Source organism: Oncorhynchus clarkii, chromosome 12 (assembly GCF_045791955.1).
Source record: "Oncorhynchus clarkii lewisi isolate Uvic-CL-2024 chromosome 12, UVic_Ocla_1.0, whole genome shotgun sequence".
NCBI lineage: Eukaryota > Metazoa > Chordata > Actinopteri > Salmoniformes > Salmonidae > Oncorhynchus > Oncorhynchus clarkii.
The window spans coordinates 63,343,738-63,363,633 of record NC_092158.1 but is presented as its reverse complement, the minus strand read 5'-3'; the positions used below and the strand labels follow the sequence as shown (position 1 = coordinate 63,363,633).

At 42.4% G+C, this 19,896-nt stretch overlaps 2 protein-coding genes across 2 annotated transcripts; both read left to right on the top strand.

The window, feature by feature from the left end:
- Positions 1-5,138: 5,138 nt before the first annotated feature.
- On the top strand, positions 5,139-7,002 carry LOC139420938 (ferritin, middle subunit). Its single transcript, XM_071171362.1, has 4 exons — positions 5,139-5,310; positions 5,665-5,811; positions 6,044-6,169; positions 6,642-7,002. The coding sequence occupies exons 1-4, from the start codon at positions 5,209-5,211 to the stop codon at positions 6,795-6,797; spliced, it is 531 nt and encodes a 176-aa protein (XP_071027463.1). The 5' UTR covers positions 5,139-5,208; the 3' UTR covers positions 6,798-7,002.
- Positions 7,003-16,261: 9,259 nt separating this feature from the next.
- Positions 16,262-18,125, top strand: LOC139422116 (ferritin, middle subunit). Its single transcript, XM_071173266.1, has 4 exons — positions 16,262-16,433; positions 16,788-16,934; positions 17,167-17,292; positions 17,765-18,125. The coding sequence occupies exons 1-4, from the start codon at positions 16,332-16,334 to the stop codon at positions 17,918-17,920; spliced, it is 531 nt and encodes a 176-aa protein (XP_071029367.1). The 5' UTR covers positions 16,262-16,331; the 3' UTR covers positions 17,921-18,125.
- The last annotated feature ends 1,771 nt before the right edge of the window (positions 18,126-19,896 follow it).

Genomic DNA, 19,896 nt, shown 5'->3' with positions numbered 1-19,896 from the left:
TATATAGAATAATGGGTTTTGACATTGGTGGTGACTTTCTGAACTGTTATAGTTAGACAAACAGTTTAAAGTAATACAGAAATATATTGTTTTTTCCTTTTGACTAAATTGACAACATTTTCAGGAAAGTTGTTTTATTTTCCCTTCAATTCACCAGAAACAACCATTCACAGCTATTTGTTTAAAAATGCCTTAGTAAGTTACACAGTACATGTAAGGTGCATAGTATAGTACACTGCTCAAAAAAATAAAGGGAACACTTAAACAACACAATGTAACTCCAAGTCAATCACACTTCTGTGAAATCAAACTGTCCACTTAGGAAGCAACACTGATTGACAATAAATTACACATGCTGTTGTGCAAATGGAATAGACAACAGGTGGAAATTATAGGCAATTAGCAAGACACCCCCAATAAAGGAGTGGTTCTGCATGTGGTGACCACAGACAACTTCTCAGTTCCTATGCTTCCTGGCTGATGTTTTGGTCACTTTTGAATGCTGGCGGTGCTTTCACTCTAGTGGTAGCATGAGACGGAGTCTACAACCCACACAAGTGGCTCAGGTAGTGCAGCTCATCCAGGATGGCACATCAATGCGAGCTGTGGCAAGAAGGTTTGCTGTGTCTGTCAGCGTAGTGTCCAGAGCATGGAGGCGCTACCAGGAGACAGGCCAGTACATCAGGAGACGTGGAGGAGGCCGTAGGAAGGCAACAACCCAGCAGCAGGCCTGCTACCTCCGCCTTTGTGCAATGAGGAGCAGGAGAAGCACTGCCAGAGGTCTGCAAAATGACCTCCAGCAGGCCACAAATGTGCATGTGTCTGCTCAAACGGTCAGAAACAGACTCCATGAGGGTGGTATGAGGGCCCGATGTCCACAGGTGGGGGTTGTGCTTTACAGCCCAACACCGTGCAGGACATTTGGCATTTGCCAGAGAACACCAAGATTGGCAAATTCGCCACTGGCGCCCTGTGCTCTTCACAGATGAAAGCAGGTTCACACTGAGCACATGACAGACGTGACAGTCTGGAGACGCCTGGAGGATGTTGCTGCCTGCAACATCCTCCAGCATGACCGGTTTGGCGGTGGGTCAGTCATGGTGTGGGGTGGCATTTCTTTGGGGGGCCGCACAGCCCTCCATGAGCTCGCCAGAGGTAGCCTGACTGCCATTAGGTACCGAGATGAGATCCTCAGACCCCTTGTGTGACCATATGCTGGTGCGGTTGGCCCTGGGTTCCTCCTAATGCAAGACAATGCTAGACCTCATGTGGCTGGAGTGTGTCAGCAGTTCCTGCAAGAGGAAGGCATTGATGCTATGGACTGGCCCGCCTGTTCCCCAGACCTGAATCCAATTGAGCACATCTGGGACATCATGTCTCTCTCCATCCACCAACAATATAAATACATTTTGTAACACTTTTTGGTCCATGTAGATGTTTTGTGAATGCTTAAATAGTGGTGTGAATACAATTATGTACATTGATGTTTTGCTGTGTCGCCCACAGACTGTCCAGGAGTTGGCGGATGCTTTAGTCCAGGTCTGGGAGGAGATCCCTCAGGAGACCATCTGCCACCTCATCAGGAGCATGCCCAGGCGTTGTAGGGAGGTCATACAGGCACGTGGAGGCCACACACACTACTGAGCCTCATTTTGACCTGTTTTATGGACATTACATCAAAGTTGGGTCAGCCTGTAGTGTGGTTTTCCACTTTAATTTGGAGTGTGACTCCAAATCCAGACCTCCATGGGTTGATAAATTTGATTTTGTTGTCAGCACATTCAACTATGTAAAGAAAAAAGTATTTAATAAGAATATTTCATTCATTCATATCTAGGATGTGATATTTTAGTGTTCCCTTTATTTTTTTGAGCAGTGTATATGTTCCTGCTGTTGTCTCCTTCCCTTTTTCCTTTTCTTCAAATCTGGTATCAGTCGGTCTTCACCCATTCATCACCCTTCATGTCTGTTTCTGCAGTCACAAAACTGCGCCTCCTTCCACCATTGTCACTGTGATAACAGAACAGAACTACCTTGAGACCAACGATGGTGGAAAAATGAAGATAGTTAACAGAGGCTGTTTACCACTGTCTGCTTAAGGAGGTGGCTCCTTAAGCAGACAATGCGATAGTGGTCTGCTTAGTTAATTGACTTCCATTTGGGGAAAATGAAGGAGTGGGCTGTCTTGCTTCCTCTTCCGTCTCTGCTTGAGACTACAGAATGCTGAGTCACAATGACAAGGCAGAAATACAGCCAGGGCAGAGCCTGAGTCAGTCCATACTGTAGTAGAACCAACAGGAGGTTATGACAGGAATAAGCAGGGGAACAAATTTGACTGGGGACAGGGGGGACATGCATTTTTGTCCAAATGCGAGGCAACGGTGTGCTTTTGAACCATGCGGATCCCTCCGAGCAGTCGGGAAGGCTGTTTGCAGTGTTTATTTAACGCCACCAAAATATAAATATGTATGTCCCCCCACATCTAAAACCAATGTTGCGCCCCTGGTGGGAGGGAGCAATAGGGAGAGAGGGGGAGGGGGAAAGAGTAAAGAAGAAAAACACTGTCACCCTTCAGAACTTCAATAGAAAGAGTTATGTAATGGTTAATCATTTACGGTATTACTTACTGTTCACAACTTTGTGCGGCTGGTCACGTGATGGACCCTGTCATGACTTTAACAACTTAACACAGGTTCTCGGGGTTGAACATTACAGAAGAGATTTGCATAGAGAAATTAAGACAATTATTTGCCAATTTTAATCCTGTTTGCCATTCTGCTAAAATAAGGTCACTTAGAACAACCTGGAGGGGTAGACGTAACATAGTAAAAGTATATTTGGGAATACTTCAATTAGTATGATATGTATTCATTTGTGGCTGTCCATCATCAATTTGGTATTATAATAAACGAATGGTAATTCGTACAATATGTTACGAATTGCAATTTGTACAATATGTTACGATTTGCTAAACATATGATATGTTACGAATTCCAATTTGTTGTGGCTAACTTTAGCTCAATGGCTAGGTGTAGCGTTAGCTAGGTGGCTAAAAATTAGTTAGGTTAGGGCTTAAGGGTTAAGGTTACGTCTAAAATAAGGTTAGGAGTTACGTTAAAGGGTTAGGGTTAGCTAACATGCTAAGTAGTTGCAAAGTAGCTAAAAAGTAGTAAATAGTTGCAAAGTTGATAATTAGCAAAAAAGCTGAAGTTGTCCGTGATGAGTTACAAGCAACTTTTGGGATGCTAGACGTTTGCGTTACATGCTCACCCAAACTTATACTTTAAGCATGACACATAATTTTGTCAAAAAGTGATGTCCCTTTTCGCAAAAAAAAGGAATGCCAAGTATGTCACAGCCCTTTTTGTAACACCGGTTTAAGCATGAGTCTACTGCCACTTCCAACAGTCTGAAGAGGCTTCGTCTCATTGTCTCCAAAACTTTGATGGCACTCATAATAAAATCATTACGCTATTAAGTGAGGTTCAGCCTAGAACAGTTGATCAAAGTAACAGAAAGCAAGGCACATACTTCAATGATTATCTATGTTGAAAACCCTTACCCCCATTTGAAGCAGCTTCATAATTTTTCAACAAACAATGAACCTAGATAGTAGCTATGACAAACTGATAGATAGAGCCTGTTTTGGTTTACATTTTTAGGAAAAAGGGGGTCCTATTCTCAAACAATTGGAGTAGAGGCACTATCTTACATACTAGGCCAGGAAAGACCAGGGTCTGTATAAATCAGTGGAGGCTGGGGGGAGGAGCTTCCCCATCAATGTAATGTTAATCAATGTGATCTAAAAGGCAAAACTGATCCTAAATCGGCACTCTTACTCTGATAGGCTTGATGCATACTGCCCCAGTAGACCTAAGCTGTGTTCGAATACCCATACTAAAATACTGTATACTACATACTTAAGGAGCACATACTGCATACTATCCGTTCATAGGGCTCCCGAATGGCGCAGCGGACTATTTAAAAAATAAAAAAAATGTTTTATTAACAACAAATCAATACATAAATCACATGAGGGAACACAAGCATACATAGATTACAAACAATAGACAATCGAGCTAGGGGGTACAATATCACATTACAATTACACAAGGACCTTAAGGGACATGCATATACTTACAATTCTAACAGCTTTTTTGTTAGTAGAGCATTGAGCATTTAACCGTCTTAAAATACAGTTCAATTTCTTTTTGTAGGGTACGAAAATGTGGTTTTCTGTTTGTAAATTTACATTTGTGTATATGAAATTTGGCCAAAAGAATAATGAAAATAATGAAATTAATTACATAAAAATGTTTCAGCTTATTTCTCAATTAGCCTAATATTAGAATGAGTGTTCCAATTCTTCCTATTTTCTTCTAAGGATATAACACACACACCTTTTTTCAACAATAACCGCTGTAGTTAGACCTGCACTGCAGCGTTGCCTTTGGCTGATACTACTGCTTTAGTTGTTTCCAATAAAATGTTACTTTGATATAAACTAAGCAGCAACAAAAAAAATATAGACCGAGATGAAGAGGTCAAGGCGAGAGACTTTACTCCGCCCAATATCTGTCCGCATGAGAGAAGCCCGTTTTTTCTAATTACTTGAGGATTTTGATAGAATATACGTTTCGTAATGTTTAAGCTTTTACAAATGTACTGATATATGTGGATGCACGTGGCATTCCGGCAACTTTGAGAAAAACAACGTTGAGTTGTGCATGTTGCTACACGCGTACCTGCCCTATCATTGGCTATAATGGTCCCACCTGACCTTCACTGTCTTCATTCGTTGAGTACATGTATTTCCATTGTTAGAGTGGTCACTCGGCTCTCTTGTCAGTAGAATAAATAATATTTGCCGCTGGTCATGTGTATGAGTGGGAAGACGTCTTCAAATGACCCGCCTAGTTGCTGTTGAATTTCTAAAGGTGATTGGCTACGCTCTGTGAGGGTGGATTTCACTGACGCGTTCCGTTTGAACAATAAATAGAGCGAACAAGGCTCCTTCTAGTTCACAAGTCTGAGAAGACGCATGAAGAAGTTCTTGCTTCAACAGTGATTGAACGGAACTCCTCTGCCTTCGTCTCGCATTATCGAACATTCCGGATTGATAACACTTTCTTTAAGTATAATAGAGAAATAGTCGAATAAACCCTATTTTTGTACCGTTACTTTAGATATTAAAGAAAATCTGCCAAAATGGAGTCTCAGATCCGCCAGAACTATCACCACGATTGCGAAGCTGCCATCAACCGGATGATCAACTTGGAGATGTTTGCCTCCTACACCTACACTTCAATGGTAAGGTGTCTACCAAGATGACCGTTTTGTTGATTTACCTGTATTATTATGCCTGGGCCTAAATACCCTTTTTCACCTGGCTTTTTATTATATTGGCCTAGATAATTAATAGCCAATAAACTCTGTTGTGCATATTTGAGTTTGTTTTCTTCTCAAATGAAGCCGGGAATCTATCCTACTTTGGACAGGGCGCGTAACAACTCCTTGACAGGATAAATGGCAGGTTACCAAGTCGACTACAGACTAGACTGATTCATTCCTTTTATCAAGTTTCGTTTCCACAACAAGAACAGAATGCCGAGTCACGTTTGGCATATTTTTCTTCTAACCACGCTGTTTTGTTTATCCACCCAGGCTTTCTATTTCTCCCGTGACGACGTGGCTCTGCCTGGGTTCGCGCATTTCTTCAAGGAGAACAGCGACGAGGAGCGGGAGCACGCCGACAAGCTACTCTCCTTCCAGAACAAGCGAGGTGGACGCATTTTACTCCAGGACATCAAGGTGAGCCCCTGAACATCAAACACATTCAGATTGTAGACTGATAAGTCACTTTACTCCATGGAGTAAAGTGTCTCCAGCGCTAAGTTTATATAGAGAACCTGGAGTAGTCCTAAACATACTGCCTTTTACCACTGAACTGAAACTGTGCGAGGGGTGTAATTCTGTTCACTTTATCCTGAGCGTAACATCTGATAGTAGTCCTTAACACTTCTGTTCACTTTGTCCTGTGTAGAAGCCAGAACGTGATGAGTGGGGCAATGGGCTGGAGGCCATGCAGTGTGCTCTGCAGCTGGAGAAGAATGTGAACCAGGCCCTGCTGGACCTGCACAAGATTGCCTCAGACAAGGTTGACCCCCATGTAAGTTATGGTGAAACCACACATCACATGTATGTATCACATAGAATACAGGTACTGTCTCAGGAATTGATCAGGGGTTTGATCTGATAACTAATGACACAGGATTGTGACCTGCTTCACATTCGCGCAATAGTCCACAGATGCACACTATGCAGCTAATGCGTAAGTTTGCAAAAAGGCCGTCAGGTTGTCTAGTGGTTAGAGCTTTGGGCTAGTAACAAAGGATGCTGGATTGAATCCCGGAGCTGACGAGGGAAAAATATGTTCTGCCCCTGAACAAGGCAGTAAGCCCATTGTTCCACATTAAAATGCAGTTGTAAATAAGTGTTTGTTAACGGACTTGCCTAGTTAAAAATGTTTACTGCAGACACCTCATCTGCACTTATGCCATTACCACCAGGCTCTTGTGTGTTACTGTATCTACAATGGTCTGTAGTCATTCTCTTGTCTGACCTGTGTTTTCCCTCTTTAGCTGTGTGACTTCCTGGAGACCCATTACCTGAATGAGCAGGTGGAGGCCATTAAGAAGCTGGGAGACCACATCACCAACCTCACCAAGATGGATGCTGTCAAAAACAAGATGGCAGAGTACCTGTTTGACAAGCACACCCTGGGAGGCCAGAGCTAAACCACTTCCATCCCAAGACTACGGCCTTCAGACCAGGACTCCTGGCTTCTCTGATAGATCCTACTGGCTTTGCATTTATAGGGAGGGGAGTGTTAAACTGTTGCAGTGCAACACAGCTGTAGCATTGGTGTTTCTGTTGACAACACTACTGTATTTTGGAGGCAAGGCTTCTTGTATAACAATTAAAAAATTATCACTAAAGGTTGTTGTTTTAAGTGTTGACCTGTAGTAATGGATGTTGTATCAGTCTATTCAGGTTCTTTGCTCTCTTACTGAGCATCTTCATACCAGTGACAATTGTAGACCTACTAGTGGCTGAGAATCATAACAATAGGAGAAGTTTAACATGCGGTTTATAAAGGATGTTACCTCTGACCACAGAGGGTGTCCTTCACTGTCTTGTAATAGAACCATGTCAACTAGGTCCATAGGAGGAAAATGGTTACCTACAGTTGATGTAGACCTTTACTATGGGCATCACAAGTTTATTAGACATCCTAGAGGTCAATCAAACCTGTTAGCCAGCTGTTATGGTGCATTATTTTTAGTGATGGAAAGTTTTGCATTTACTGACACAATTCATCTTTACTCTTATTTCATCTGGTAATGCTCTATAGTTCCCCCTCCAGCAAATTCTGAACTATATTCCAAATAGTAATTCTACAAGCCTCTCGTTCACCCTAAGGGGCTTATTGGAGCTGTCATATGGTCGCAAAGCTACTGGTAATTTACTGAACACTTTCATTTTGGTACTTGGCAGGCAAGGTTAACTTTAACTGACAAAATATATTGATAGACATTGTTAATGTGTCCATATGAGTTTTAAGTAGACCACTTGGTTAAAGGGGAAAATAGCCCAATGGGAAGTGTCTAAACAGCAATGGCATGTTCAATACATGCAACTTTTCACAACTGCCACCAATATTTACAACCAAGAAGTACGGTAAAATAATTGAGTACATATTTATGGTAATGGTATTCTTTAAGGTAAGGTTTCACAGCTTTCTTTGAATTATTTTACATGTGATAAGGCAACACAGGGCCATAGATTGGTGATAAGGAGTTACTCTTCATGGGGACTGAAACTAAAGGCAGATCTACACAATAAAACTAACATTACAATACAGATTTCACAACACATTAAGGGTTTGCCCTCAGGCCACTACTCTACCAAACAAAATCCATGTGTGTCTGTAGTGCATGTGTCTCTTCACAGTCCCTGCTGTCCCATAAGTTGTATTTGTATGTATTTTTAAATATTTCTTTACTGCTTGCATGAGTTACTTGATGTGGAATAGTAGCCATGTCATGGCTCTCTGTAGTACTGTGCACCTGTTCTGGGCATAGGGACTGTGAAGAGACCTGGTAGCCGGTCTTGTGGGGTATGCATTGGTTTCTGAGTTGTGTGCTAGTAGTTTAAACTGACAGCTCGGTGCATTTAACATGTCAATACTTCTCCCAAATACAAGTAGTGATAATGTCAATCTCTCCTCTACTTTGAGCCATGAGATATTGACATTCATAATGTTAATGTTAGCTCTCTGTGTACATTTAAGGGTGAGCCGTGCTGCCCAGTTCTGGGCCAATTGTAATTTTCCTAAGTTTTGTGGCACCTGACCACATGACTGGAGAGTAGTCCAGGTGCGACAAAAACAAGGGCCTGTAGAACCTACCTTGTTGACAGCGTTGTTAAGAAGGCAGAGCAGTGCTTTATTATGGACAGATCTATCCCCATCTTAGCTGCTGTTGTATCAATATGTTTTTACCATGACAGAAGTTTATTCTCAACTTGTTACATTTCCACATTATCTATTACAAGATTTAGTTGAGGTTCAGGGTTCAGTGTTTTAATTTTATGTCCCAAATACAATGCCTTTAGTTTTTGAAATTTAGGACTAACTTATCTCTTGCCACCCATTCTGAAAATGACTGCAGCTCTTAAGTGTTGCAATGATTTCACCTGCTGTGGTAGCTGATGTGTATAGCGTTGAGTCATCAGCATACATAAACACGCAGGCTTCAATCAGCACCAGTGGCAAGTCATTAGTAAAGATTGAAAAAGTAAGGGGCCTAGACAGCTGCTCTGGGGAATGCCTGACTCTTCCTAGATTATGTTGGAGAGGATTCCATTAAAGAACACCCTCTGTGTTCTGTTAGACAGGTAACTCTAGATCCACAATATAGCAGGGGATGTAAAGCCATAACACTTACGCTTTTTCCAGCAGCAGATTATGATCAATATTGTCAAAAGCTGCAGAGAAGTGCTTTGTTTATTTTTAATCTTTATTGAACTATGCTACCTTAAGTCGGTTAAGAACACATTCTTATTTACAATGACGGCCTAACAAAAGGCAAACGGCCTTTCACGACAAGAGAGACAACACAACACTACATAAAGAGAGACCAAAGACAACAACATAGCATGGTAGGCAGTAACAGGAGTCCGTTGTAACAGATAGGCCTACATTATTCAGTGTATATACATCCTTGGCTGAGTACCAGTGGAAAGTTTGGGACAGTCAAGTCAGTATGTTGCTAGCAACAAGATAATGTTTTGAGTTTATGATCTTGCTCACTGGTTCTCAAACCTAGTCCTGGGGACCCAAACGGGTGCACATTTTTGTTTTTGCCCTAGCACTACAAAGCTGATTAAAATGATCAACTCATCAAAAGGCTTTGATTTGAATCAGCTGTGTAGTGCTTGGGGAAAAACTAAAATGTGCACCCCTTTGGGTCCCCAGGACCAGGATTGAGAACCACTGATCTAGCTAATGATTAGCATCTAAATGTAGATGGGCAACCCCATAATACAGGTTATCATGCTTATTGCTAAATAACACACCTGCCTGATAATATGGACCGATATGTTATTTGGCATTTGTTTTTAGTAATTGCAGCTTAAGGTGGCAATACCAGTTATTGAGTGTAAGGGGGAAATGACTTTGTCACACAGGGGAATTAGGTGTTGCGTAACTTGGTTAATTAAATGAATAAAATAAGTATCTTTCTTTTGTGTTATTTGTAAACTCATGTTCCCTTTATCTAATATTAGGTTTTGGTTGAAGATCTGATAACATTCCGTATCAAAAATATGCAAAAATAGACCATGTACGACCCAAACATGATGAAGGGAACATATATAGAATAATGGGTTTTGACATTGGTGGTGACTTTCTTTTTATAGTTAGACAAACAGTTTAAAGTAATACAGAAATATATTGCTATTTGATTTCTGATTGACTAAATTGACAACATTTTCAGGAAAGTTGTTGTATTTTCCCTTCAATTCACCAGAAACAACCATTCACAGCTATTTATTTAAAAATACCTTAGTAAGTTACATAAGGTGCATAGTATAGTACACTGCTCAAAAAAATAAAGGGAACACTTAAACAACACAATGTAACTCCAAGTCAATCACACTTCTGTGAAATCAAACTGTCCACTTAGGAAGCAACACTGATTGACAATAAATTACACATGCTGTTGTGCAAATGGAATAGAAAACAGGTGGAAATTATAGACAATTAGCAAGACACACCCAATAAAGGAGTGGTTCTGCACGTGGTGACCACAGACCACTTCTCAGTTCCTATGCTTCCTGACTGATGTTTTGGTCACTTTTGAATGCTGGCGGTGCTTTCACTCTAGTGGTAGCATGAGACGGAGTCTACAACCCACACAAGTGGCTCAGGTAGTGCAGCTCATCCAGGATGGCACATCAATGCGAGCTGTGGCAAGAAGGTTTGCTGTGTCTGTCAGCGTAGTGTCCAGAGCATGGAGGCGCTACCAGGAGACAGGCCAGTACATCGGGAGACGTGGAGGAGGCCGTAGGAGGGCAACAACCCAGCAGCAGGACCGCTACCTCCGCCTTTGTGCAAGGAGGAGCAGGAGGAGCACTGCCAGAGGCCTGCAAAATGACCTCCAGCAGGCCACAAATGTGCATGTGTCTGCTCAAACGGTCAGAAACAGACTCCATGAGGGTGGTATGAGGGCCCAATGTCCACAGGTGGGGGTTGTGCTTACAGCCCAACACCGTGCAGGACATTTGGCATTTGCCAGAGAACACCAAGATTGGCAAATTCGCCACTGGCGCCCTGTGCTCTTCACAGATGAAAGCAGGTTCACACTGAGCACATGACAGACGTGACAGTCTGGAGACGCCATGGAGAGCGTTCTGCTGCCTGCAACATCCTCTAGCATGACCGGTTTGGCGGTGGGTCAGTCATGGTGTGGGGTGGCATTTCTTTGGGGGGCCGCACAGCCCTCCATGTGCTCGCCAGAGGTAGCCTGACTGCCATTAGGTACCGAGATGAGATCCTCAGACCCCTTGTGTGACCATATGCTGGTGCGGTTGGCCCTGGGTTCCTCCTAATGCAAGACAATGCTAGACCTCATGTGGCTGGAGTGTGTCAGCAGTTCCTGCAAGAGGAAGGCATTGATGCTATGGACTGGCCCGCCCGTTCCCCAGACCTGAATCCAATTGAGCACATCTGGGACATCATGTCTCGCTCCATCCACCAACGCCACGTTGCACCACAGACTGTCCAGGAGTTGGCGGATGCTTTAGTACAGGTCTGGGAGGAGATCCCTCAGGAGACCATCCGCCACCTCATCAGGAGCATGCCCAGGCGTTGTAGGGAGGTCTCAACCTTTAAGTCTCTACTGAAGACTCATCTCTTCAGTGGGTCATATGATTGAGTGTAGTCTGGCCCAGGAGTGGGAGGGTGAACGGAAAGGCTCTGGAGCAACGAACCGCCCTTGCTGTCTCTGCCTGGCCGGTTCCCCTCTTTCCACTGGGATTCTCTGCCTCTAACCCTATTACAGGGGCTGAGTCACTGGCTTACTGGGGCTCTCTCATGCTGTCCCTGGAGGGGGTGCGTCACCTGAGTGGGTTGATTCACTGATGTGGTCATCCTGTCTGGGTTGGCGCCCCCCCCCCCCCCCTTGGGTTGTGCCGTGGCGGAGGTCTTTGTGGGCTATACTCAGCCTTGTCTCAGGAAGGTAAGTTGGTGGTTGAAGATATCCCTCTAGTGGTGTGGGGGCTGTGCTTTGGCAAAGTGGGTGGGGTTATATCCTTCCTGTTTGGCCCTGTCCGGGGGTGTCCTCGGATGGGGCCACAGTGTCTCCTGACCCCTCCTGTCTCAGCCTCCAGTATTTATGCTGCAGTAGTTTATGTGTCGAGGGGCTAGGGTCAGTTTGTTATATCTGGAGTACTTCTCCTGTCCTATTCGGTGTCCTGTGTGAATTTAAGTGTGTGTTCTCTAATTCTTTCTTTCTCTCTCTCGGAGGACCTGAGCCCTAGGACCATGCCCCAGGACTACCTGACATGATGACTCCTTGCTGTCACCAGTCCACCTGGCCGTGCTGCTGCTCCAGTTTCTTTCAACTGTTCTGCCTTATTATTATTCGACCATGCTGGTCATTTATGAACATTTGAACATCTTGGCCATGTTCTGTTATAATCTCCACCCGGCACAGCCAGAAGAGGACTGGCCATCCCACATATGCTCTCTAATTCTCTCTTTCTTTCTCTCTCTCGGAGGACCTGAGCCCTAGGACCATGCCCCAGGAATACCTGACATGATGACTCCTTGCTGTCCCCAGCCCACTTGACTGTGCTGCTGCTCCAGTTTCAACTGTTCTGCCTTATTATTATTCGACCATGCTGGTCATTTATGAACATTTGAACATCTTGACCATGTTCTGTTATAATCTCCACCCGGCACAGCCAGAAGAGGACTGGCCACCCCACATAGCCTGGTTCCTCTCTAGGTTTCTTCCTAGGTTTTGGCCTTTCTAGGGAGTTTTTCCTAGCCACCGTGCTTCTACACCTGCATTGCTTGCTGTTTGGGGTTTTAGGCTGGGTTTCTGTACAGCACTTTGAGATATCAGCTGATGTACGAAGGGCTATATAAATAAATTTGATTTGATTTGATACAGGCATGTGGAGGCCACACACACTACTGAGCCTCATTTTGACTTGTTTTATGGACATTACATCAAAGTTGGATCAGCCTGTAGTGTGGTTTTCCACTTTAATTTGGAGTGTGACTCCAAATCCAGACCTCCATGGGTTGATAAATTAGATTTTGTTGTCAGCACATTCAACTATGTAAAGAAAAAAGTATTTAATAAGAATATTCCATTCATTCATATCTAGGATGTGATATTTTAGTGTTCCCTTTATTTTTTTGAGCAGTGTATATGTTCCTGCTGTTGTCTCCTTCCCTTTTTCCTTTTCTTCAAATCTGGTATCAGTCGGTCTTCACCCATTCATCACCCTTCATGTCTGTTTCTGCAGTCACAAAACTGCGCCTCCTTCCACCATTGTCACTGTGATAACAGAACAGAACTACCTTGAGACCAACGATGGTGGAAAAATGAAGATAGTTAACAGAGGCTGTTTACCACTGTCTGCTTAAGGAGGTGGCTCCTTAAGCAGACAATGCGATAGTGGTCTGCTTAGTTAATTGACTTCCATTTGGGGAAAATGAAGGAGTGGGCTGTCTTGCTTCCTCTTCCGTCTCTGCTTGAGACTACAGAATGCTGAGTCACAATGACAAGGCAGAAATACAGCCAGGGCAGAGCCTGAGTCAGTCCATACTGTAGTAGAACCAACAGGAGGTTATGACAGGAATAAGCAGGGGAACAAATTTGACTGGGGACAGGGGGGACATGCATTTTTGTCCAAATGCGAGGCAACGGTGTGCTTTTGAACCATGCGGATCCCTCCGAGCAGTCGGGAAGGCTGTTTGCAGTGTTTATTTAACGCCACCAAAATATAAATATGTATGTCCCCCCACATCTAAAACCAATGTTGCGCCCCTGGTGGGAGGGAGCAATAGGGAGAGAGGGGGAGGGGGAAAGAGTAAAGAAGAAAAACACTGTCACCCTTCAGAACTTCAATAGAAAGAGTTATGTAATGGTTAATCATTTACGGTATTACTTACTGTTCACAACTTTGTGCGGCTGGTCACGTGATGGACCCTGTCATGACTTTAACAACTTAACACAGGTTCTCGGGGTTGAACATTACAGAAGAGATTTGCATAGAGAAATTAAGACAATTATTTGCCAATTTTAATCCTGTTTGCCATTCTGCTAAAATAAGGTCACTTAGAACAACCTGGAGGGGTAGACGTAACATAGTAAAAGTATATTTGGGAATACTTCAATTAGTATGATATGTATTCATTTGTGGCTGTCCATCATCAATTTGGTATTATAATAAACGAATGGTAATTCGTACAATATGTTACGAATTGCAATTTGTACAATATGTTACGATTTGCTAAACATATGATATGTTACGAATTCCAATTTGTTGTGGCTAACTTTAGCTCAATGGCTAGGTGTAGCGTTAGCTAGGTGGCTAAAAATTAGTTAGGTTAGGGCTTAAGGGTTAAGGTTACGTCTAAAATAAGGTTAGGAGTTACGTTAAAGGGTTAGGGTTAGCTAACATGCTAAGTAGTTGCAAAGTAGCTAAAAAGTAGTAAATAGTTGCAAAGTTGATAATTAGCAAAAAAGCTGAAGTTGTCCGTGATGAGTTACAAGCAACTTTTGGGATGCTAGACGTTTGCGTTACATGCTCACCCAAACTTATACTTTAAGCATGACACATAATTTTGTCAAAAAGTGATGTCCCTTTTCGCAAAAAAAAGGAATGCCAAGTATGTCACAGCCCTTTTTGTAACACCGGTTTAAGCATGAGTCTACTGCCACTTCCAACAGTCTGAAGAGGCTTCGTCTCATTGTCTCCAAAACTTTGATGGCACTCATAATAAAATCATTACGCTATTAAGTGAGGTTCAGCCTAGAACAGTTGATCAAAGTAACAGAAAGCAAGGCACATACTTCAATGATTATCTATGTTGAAAACCCTTACCCCCATTTGAAGCAGCTTCATAATTTTTCAACAAACAATGAACCTAGATAGTAGCTATGACAAACTGATAGATAGAGCCTGTTTTGGTTTACATTTTTAGGAAAAAGGGGGTCCTATTCTCAAACAATTGGAGTAGAGGCACTATCTTACATACTAGGCCAGGAAAGACCAGGGTCTGTATAAATCAGTGGAGGCTGGGGGGAGGAGCTTCCCCATCAATGTAATGTTAATCAATGTGATCTAAAAGGCAAAACTGATCCTAAATCGGCACTCTTACTCTGATAGGCTTGATGCATACTGCCCCAGTAGACCTAAGCTGTGTTCGAATACCCATACTAAAATACTGTATACTACATACTTAAGGAGCACATACTGCATACTATCCGTTCATAGGGCTCCCGAATGGCGCAGCGGACTATTTAAAAAATAAAAAAAATGTTTTATTAACAACAAATCAATACATAAATCACATGAGGGAACACAAGCATACATAGATTACAAACAATAGACAATCGAGCTAGGGGGTACAATATCACATTACAATTACACAAGGACCTTAAGGGACATGCATATACTTACAATTCTAACAGCTTTTTTGTTAGTAGAGCATTGAGCATTTAACCGTCTTAAAATACAGTTCAATTTCTTTTTGTAGGGTACGAAAATGTGGTTTTCTGTTTGTAAATTTACATTTGTGTATATGAAATTTGGCCAAAAGAATAATGAAAATAATGAAATTAATTACATAAAAATGTTTCAGCTTATTTCTCAATTAGCCTAATATTAGAATGAGTGTTCCAATTCTTCCTATTTTCTTCTAAGGATATAACACACACACCTTTTTTCAACAATAACCGCTGTAGTTAGACCTGCACTGCAGCGTTGCCTTTGGCTGATACTACTGCTTTAGTTGTTTCCAATAAAATGTTACTTTGATATAAACTAAGCAGCAACAAAAAAAATATAGACCGAGATGAAGAGGTCAAGGCGAGAGACTTTACTCCGCCCAATATCTGTCCGCGTGAGAGAAGCCCGTTTTTTCTAATTACTTGAGGATTTTGATAGAATATACGTTTCGTAATGTTTAAGCTTTTACAAATGTACTGATATATGTGGATGCACGTGGCATTCCGGCAACTTTGAGAAAAACAACGTTGAGTTGTGCATGTTGCTACACGCGTACCTGCCCTATCATTGGCTATAATGGTCCCACCTGACCTTCACTGTCTTCATTCGTTGAGTACATGTATTTCCATTGTTAGAGTGGTCACTCGGCTCTCTTGTCAGTAGAATAAATAATATTTGCCGCTGGTCATGTGTATGAGTGGGAAGACGTCTTCAAATGACCCGCCTAGTTGCTGTTGAATTTCTAAAGGTGATTGGCTACGCTCTGTGAGGGTGGATTTCACTGACGCGTTCCGTTTGAACAATAAATAGAGCGAACAAGGCTCCTTCTAGTTCACAAGTCTGAGAAGACGCATGAAGAAGTTCTTGCTTCAACAGTGATTGAACGGAACTCCTCTGCCTTCGTCTCGCATTATCGAACATTCCGGATTGATAACACTTTCTTTAAGTATAATAGAGAAATAGTCGAATAAACCCTATTTTTGTACCGTTACTTTAGATATTAAAGAAAATCTGCCAAAATGGAGTCTCAGATCCGCCAGAACTATCACCACGATTGCGAAGCTGCCATCAACCGGATGATCAACTTGGAGATGTTTGCCTCCTACACCTACACTTCAATGGTAAGGTGTCTACCAAGATGACCGTTTTGTTGATTTACCTGTATTATTATGCCTGGGCCTAAATACCCTTTTTCACCTGGCTTTTTATTATATTGGCCTAGATAATTAATAGCCAATAAACTCTGTTGTGCATATTTGAGTTTGTTTTCTTCTCAAATGAAGCCGGGAATCTATCCTACTTTGGACAGGGCGCGTAACAACTCCTTGACAGGATAAATGGCAGGTTACCAAGTCGACTACAGACTAGACTGATTCATTCCTTTTATCAAGTTTCGTTTCCACAACAAGAACAGAATGCCGAGTCACGTTTGGCATATTTTTCTTCTAACCACGCTGTTTTGTTTATCCACCCAGGCTTTCTATTTCTCCCGTGACGACGTGGCTCTGCCTGGGTTCGCGCATTTCTTCAAGGAGAACAGCGACGAGGAGCGGGAGCACGCCGACAAGCTACTCTCCTTCCAGAACAAGCGAGGTGGACGCATTTTACTCCAGGACATCAAGGTGAGCCCCTGAACATCAAACACATTCAGATTGTAGACTGATAAGTCACTTTACTCCATGGAGTAAAGTGTCTCCAGCGCTAAGTTTATATAGAGAACCTGGAGTAGTCCTAAACATACTGCCTTTTACCACTGAACTGAAACTGTGCGAGGGGTGTAATTCTGTTCACTTTATCCTGAGCGTAACATCTGATAGTAGTCCTTAACACTTCTGTTCACTTTGTCCTGTGTAGAAGCCAGAACGTGATGAGTGGGGCAATGGGCTGGAGGCCATGCAGTGTGCTCTGCAGCTGGAGAAGAATGTGAACCAGGCCCTGCTGGACCTGCACAAGATTGCCTCAGACAAGGTTGACCCCCATGTAAGTTATGGTGAAACCACACATCACATGTATGTATCACATAGAATACAGGTACTGTCTCAGGAATTGATCAGGGGTTTGATCTGATAACTAATGACACAGGATTGTGACCTGCTTCACATTCGCGCAATAGTCCACAGATGCACACTATGCAGCTAATGCGTAAGTTTGCAAAAAGGCCGTCAGGTTGTCTAGTGGTTAGAGCTTTGGGCTAGTAACAAAGGATGCTGGATTGAATCCCGGAGCTGACGAGGGAAAAATATGTTCTGCCCCTGAACAAGGCAGTAAGCCCATTGTTCCACATTAAAATGCAGTTGTAAATAAGTGTTTGTTAACGGACTTGCCTAGTTAAAAATGTTTACTGCAGACACCTCATCTGCACTTATGCCATTACCACCAGGCTCTTGTGTGTTACTGTATCTACAATGGTCTGTAGTCATTCTCTTGTCTGACCTGTGTTTTCCCTCTTTAGCTGTGTGACTTCCTGGAGACCCATTACCTGAATGAGCAGGTGGAGGCCATTAAGAAGCTGGGAGACCACATCACCAACCTCACCAAGATGGATGCTGTCAAAAACAAGATGGCAGAGTACCTGTTTGACAAGCACACCCTGGGAGGCCAGAGCTAAACCACTTCCATCCCAAGACTACGGCCTTCAGACCAGGACTCCTGGCTTCTCTGATAGATCCTACTGGCTTTGCATTTATAGGGAGGGGAGTGTTAAACTGTTGCAGTGCAACACAGCTGTAGCATTGGTGTTTCTGTTGACAACACTACTGTATTTTGGAGGCAAGGCTTCTTGTATAACAATTAAAAAATTATCACTAAAGGTTGTTGTTTTAAGTGTTGACCTGTAGTAATGGATGTTGTATCAGTCTATTCAGGTTCTTTGCTCTCTTACTGAGCATCTTCATACCAGTGACAATTGTAGACCTACTAGTGGCTGAGAATCATAACAATAGGAGAAGTTTAACATGCGGTTTATAAAGGATGTTACCTCTGACCACAGAGGGTGTCCTTCACTGTCTTGTAATAGAACCATGTCAACTAGGTCCATAGGAGGAAAATGGTTACCTACAGTTGATGTAGACCTTTACTATGGGCATCACAAGTTTATTAGACATCCTAGAGGTCAATCAAACCTGTTAGCCAGCTGTTATGGTGCATTATTTTTAGTGATGGAAAGTTTTGCATTTACTGACACAATTCATCTTTACTCTTATTTCATCTGGTAATGCTCTATAGTTCCCCCTCCAGCAAATTCTGAACTATATTCCAAATAGTAATTCTACAAGCCTCTCGTTCACCCTAAGGGGCTTATTGGAGCTGTCATATGGTCGCAAAGCTACTGGTAATTTACTGAACACTTTCATTTTGGTACTTGGCAGGCAAGGTTAACTTTAACTGACAAAATATATTGATAGACATTGTTAATGTGTCCATATGAGTTTTAAGTAGACCACTTGGTTAAAGGGGAAAATAGCCCAATGGGAAGTGTCTAAACAGCAATGGCATGTTCAATACATGCAACTTTTCACAACTGCCACCAATATTTACAACCAAGAAGTACGGTAAAATAATTGAGTACATATTTATGGTAATGGTATTCTTTAAGGTAAGGTTTCACAGCTTTCTTTGAATTATTTTACATGTGATAAGGCAACACAGGGCCATAGATTGGTGATAAGGAGTTACTCTTCATGGGGACTGAAACTAAAGGCAGATCTACACAATAAAACTAACATTACAATACAGATTTCACAACACATTAAGGGTTTGCCCTCAGGCCACTACTCTACCAAACAAAATCCATGTGTGTCTGTAGTGCATGTGTCTCTTCACAGTCCCTGCTGTCCCATAAGTTGTATTTGTATGTATTTTTAAATCTTTCTTTACTGCTTGCATGAGTTACTTGATGTGGAATAGTAGCCATGTCATGGCTCTCTGTAGTACTGTGCACCTGTTCTGGGCATAGGGACTGTGAAGAGACCTGGTAGCCGGTCTTGTGGGGTATGCATTGGTTTCTGAGTTGTGTGCTAGTAGTTTAAACTGACAGCTCGGTGCATTTAACATGTCAATACTTCTCCCAAATACAAGTAGTGATAATGTCAATCTCTCCTCTACTTTGAGCCATGAGATATTGACATTCATAATGTTAATGTTAGCTCTCTGTGTACATTTAAGGGTGAGCCGTGCTGCCCAGTTCTGGGCCAATTGTAATTTTCCTAAGTTTTGTGGCACCTGACCACATGACTGGAGAGTAGTCCAGGTGCGACAAAAACAAGGGCCTGTAGAACCTACCTTGTTGACAGCGTTGTTAAGAAGGCAGAGCAGTGCTTTATTATGGACAGATCTATCCCCATCTTAGCTGCTGTTGTATCAATATGTTTTTACCATGACAGAAGTTTATTCTCAACTTGTTACATTTCCACATTATCTATTACAAGATTTAGTTGAGGTTCAGGGTTCAGTGTTTTAATTTTATGTCCCAAATACAATGCCTTTAGTTTTTGAAATTTAGGACTAACTTATCTCTTGCCACCCATTCTGAAAATGACTGCAGCTCTTAAGTGTTGCAATGATTTCACCTGCTGTGGTAGCTGA

Coding starts and splice junctions, on each gene's coding strand:
- LOC139422116 (XM_071173266.1), top strand. CDS start 16,332: ATGGAGTCTCAGATCCGCCAGAACTATCACCACGATTGCGAAGCTGCC. Junction 16,935..17,166: donor TTTTACTCCAGGACATCAAG/GTGAGCCCCTGA, acceptor TGTCCTGTGTAG/AAGCCAGAACGTGATGAGTG. Junction 17,293..17,764: donor CAGACAAGGTTGACCCCCAT/GTAAGTTATGGT, acceptor TTCCCTCTTTAG/CTGTGTGACTTCCTGGAGAC.
- LOC139420938 (XM_071171362.1), top strand. CDS start 5,209: ATGGAGTCTCAGATCCGCCAGAACTATCACCACGATTGCGAAGCTGCC. Junction 5,812..6,043: donor TTTTACTCCAGGACATCAAG/GTGAGCCCCTGA, acceptor TGTCCTGTGTAG/AAGCCAGAACGTGATGAGTG. Junction 6,170..6,641: donor CAGACAAGGTTGACCCCCAT/GTAAGTTATGGT, acceptor TTCCCTCTTTAG/CTGTGTGACTTCCTGGAGAC.